Source organism: Bison bison, unplaced genomic scaffold (genome assembly GCF_000754665.1).
Source record: "Bison bison bison isolate TAMUID 2011002044 unplaced genomic scaffold, Bison_UMD1.0 scf7180017864518, whole genome shotgun sequence".
In the NCBI taxonomy this organism is placed as follows: domain Eukaryota; kingdom Metazoa; phylum Chordata; class Mammalia; order Artiodactyla; family Bovidae; genus Bison; species Bison bison.
In genome coordinates this window covers 12,494,148-12,497,068 of record NW_011495071.1, presented here as the reverse complement: position 1 = coordinate 12,497,068, position 2,921 = coordinate 12,494,148, and the positions used below count along the sequence as shown (strand labels likewise).

General features: G+C 47.8%; 1 protein-coding gene across 1 annotated transcript in view; it reads left to right on the top strand.

Moving 5' to 3' along the window:
• The window catches only part of CLMP (CXADR-like membrane protein), a 105,424-nt gene extending 102,503 nt beyond the window's left edge, over positions 1-2,921 (top strand). The window contains exons 5-7 of the mRNA XM_010830511.1: positions 576-698; positions 1,413-1,554; positions 2,127-2,921. Of these exons, the coding sequence (XP_010828813.1) occupies positions 576-698; positions 1,413-1,554; positions 2,127-2,427 (566 nt within the window). The 3' untranslated portion in view covers positions 2,428-2,921. The remainder of the gene's footprint in view (positions 1-575; positions 699-1,412; positions 1,555-2,126) is intronic.

The following is a 2,921-nucleotide window of genomic DNA, read 5'->3' as shown; positions in this document are numbered from 1 at the left end:
GCAAATTTGGAAAACTCAGCTGTGGCCACAGGACTGGAAAAGGTCAGTTTTCATTCCAATCCCAAAGAAAGGCAATGCCAAAGAATGCTCAAACTACCACACAATTGCACTCATCTCACACGCTAGTAAAATAATGCTCAAAATTCTCCAAGCCAGGCTTCAGCAATATGTGAACTGTGAACTTCCAGATGTTCAAGCTGGATTTAGAAAAGGCAGAAGAACCAGAGATCAAATTGCCAACATCTGCTGATCATGGAAAAAGCAAGAGAGTTCCAGAAAAACATCTATTTCTGCTTTACTGACTATGCCAAAGCCTTTGACTGTGTGGATCACAATAAACTGTGGAAAATTATTGTGTTTAGTATCCCTTAAATGTTCAGAATCTTTTGTGACTTTTGAGGGTGCACTGCAGTTTAAAAGAATGTTCACCACCTTTCTTCCCACATTCTGGATCCATTCTATCACCTCATCCTTAGCAAACGGTATCATAGGATCTTAGGTCAGTGACACAATAAAGTAAGCAATAAATATAGACCTGTCACTGGGGGATCACGGTCATCTTTCTGCTTGTGTAGACTACAACCACCCTGGACGTGTCCTGCTGCAGAATCTCACCATGTCCTCCTCTGGGCTCTACCAGTGCACAGCAGGCAATGAGGCTGGGAAGGAGAGCTGTGTGGTGCGAGTGACCGTACAGTGTAAGTACCCAAAGTGTTGCTGTGGTTTTGCCCGCGCACTGTGGTTCAGTGTAAAACATTTTTAATCGCAGGTAAGAGTATGGTCAAAAGCTTCATCTCCAGAAGGACATGGTTATCACTGAAATAAATTCAGTAGTTGCCAAGGACTATTCAACAGTTGCAGCTCACTCTAAATTTACAAGTATGTGTGAATTTTACGGCCCCCTAAAGAAATTTTTTATCCAGGAGGGAACCAAATGGAGGTTTCCTTTATAAATGCAAATTTCCCTTACAGAGGATAACTTCTACTGTTTTCAGAGCTTCTCTGATGTCTGCTGTTGCTCAAAAATAATCAGCTTAGGGACTTCCCTGGAGGCCCAGTGGCTAAGACTCTGTGCTCCCAATGCAGGGGGCACAGGTTCTATCCCTGGTGAGGGAACTATTTAATAGATTCTGCATGCTGCAACTGGGATCCGGCACCACCAAATAAACAACAAATATTTAAAAACCTAATCAGCCCCAAATAATCCTAATGTCAACAAGGCATATTTTAGGGTGGCTCTCCTGCTCCCCATCGATATCAGGAGGGACAGTCATACACACCCAGAGAGGGTAAATGGGGAACTCAGGGAGACATATATGAAGATCTGGAAATACTCATCCAGAGCTTTATGTATTTTAAGTCTATGCATTGCATAGCTTATGTTTGGTTTTGCTTTGTTTCTGAGAAAACAGATGTACAGAGCGTGGGCATGATTGCAGGAGCAGTGACAGGTATGGTGGCCGGAGCCCTGCTGATTTTCCTCTTGGTGTGGCTGTTGATCCGAAGGAAAGACAAAAAGAGATATGAGGAAGAAGAGAGACCAAATGAAATTCGGTAAACTTCCCACAGAATCCCCTTCCTCACCTAGGCTACCTTTCTAGGGCCAGCTCCATAATGCCCAGCCAACGAAACTGTCCCATTTCCTCATAACCTTGAATCTGTTACAAGGATTATTCCGGTAGGTAAGGACTTGCAGTCCTTGTGAAACTGTCTTGTGAAACTATCTGCAACAGAGACTTAATAGATAAACTTTACACTACTTCTGATTACCTTCCACTTATAAAAGCTATACAGTAAAGAATGGGCCTAGCTCATCCATGGGCCTTTAAAGAGTTTCCACAGACCGACTCCAAGTCGAGGGGAGTGCTATGTGAACACCCGGTGGGGCGTGCCTGGTCCCCCCCACCCCGCGCCCCAGTCACAGGGTTGACCTTGGGGATGCACATCCGCCTGCGCCCACGAGAGGGCTCAGGACGCAGGGGGAGTCCGTATTTCCTTAAGTGGTAACTCCAGGTTTCCAGCTTGAGGAGTTGATGGATGGGGCAGCCTCCGAAAGCCTCAGCCAGAGCGGAAGCTTTCACAATCCTGTGATCCTAAAATCTATCTTCGGTGTTTTTCCCCTTCAGAGAAGATGCGGAAGCCCCGAAGGCCCGCCTGGTGAAGCCCAGCTCCTCTTCCTCGGGCTCGCGAAGCTCTCGCTCCGGCTCCTCCTCCACGCGCTCCACCGCCAACAGCGGCTCCCGCAGCCAGCGGACCCCATGCGCCGAGGCGGCGCGGCGGCAGGGGCTGGCCGCCCACACCTACGGCCCGGTGGGGCCCGAGGCCAGAAGTTCTGAACCAAAGAAAGCCCCCCATGCTACCCTGACCAAAGCAGAAAACACCCCCAGCACGATCCCCAGCCAGAGCAGAGCCTTCCAAACTGTTTGAGTTAGAGTGGACTTGACTCGCCAGCTTTTCCCAGGCGTCAGGGCTCTTCTGGTCATCAACTCTCAATCACCAGCCACACGACCCTCCTCGAGCCCAATAAGGGGTCATTTAAGTAGCAGCAACCACTGCACGGAACAGATTCAAATGAACACTTTTCTTACATGACACCAAACGAGGAAAAGGATGTAAGCTGATCATCTCCAAAAAGGCACCTCACTGTGCCTTTAGACCAGGGTGGGTGGGAAATGGGGGCCCAAATCTGGGTGTTTGGGGACCGGGAGCCATGGTGAAAGAGTTGGGGAAAGGGGAAATGAACACACTTAGAACTTCTCACTTGCAGTTTTGTATCACGTTGACTCACCATTGTCAAGAAACGAGGTGTTGTTCATAAATTTTCTATGCATTTCTGCAAACCTGCTGGATTATTATGACTATTCAGAGTCAAGCAGAACCTACAGCCTTATATTACACCTATTTGCACCATGAGAAACTCC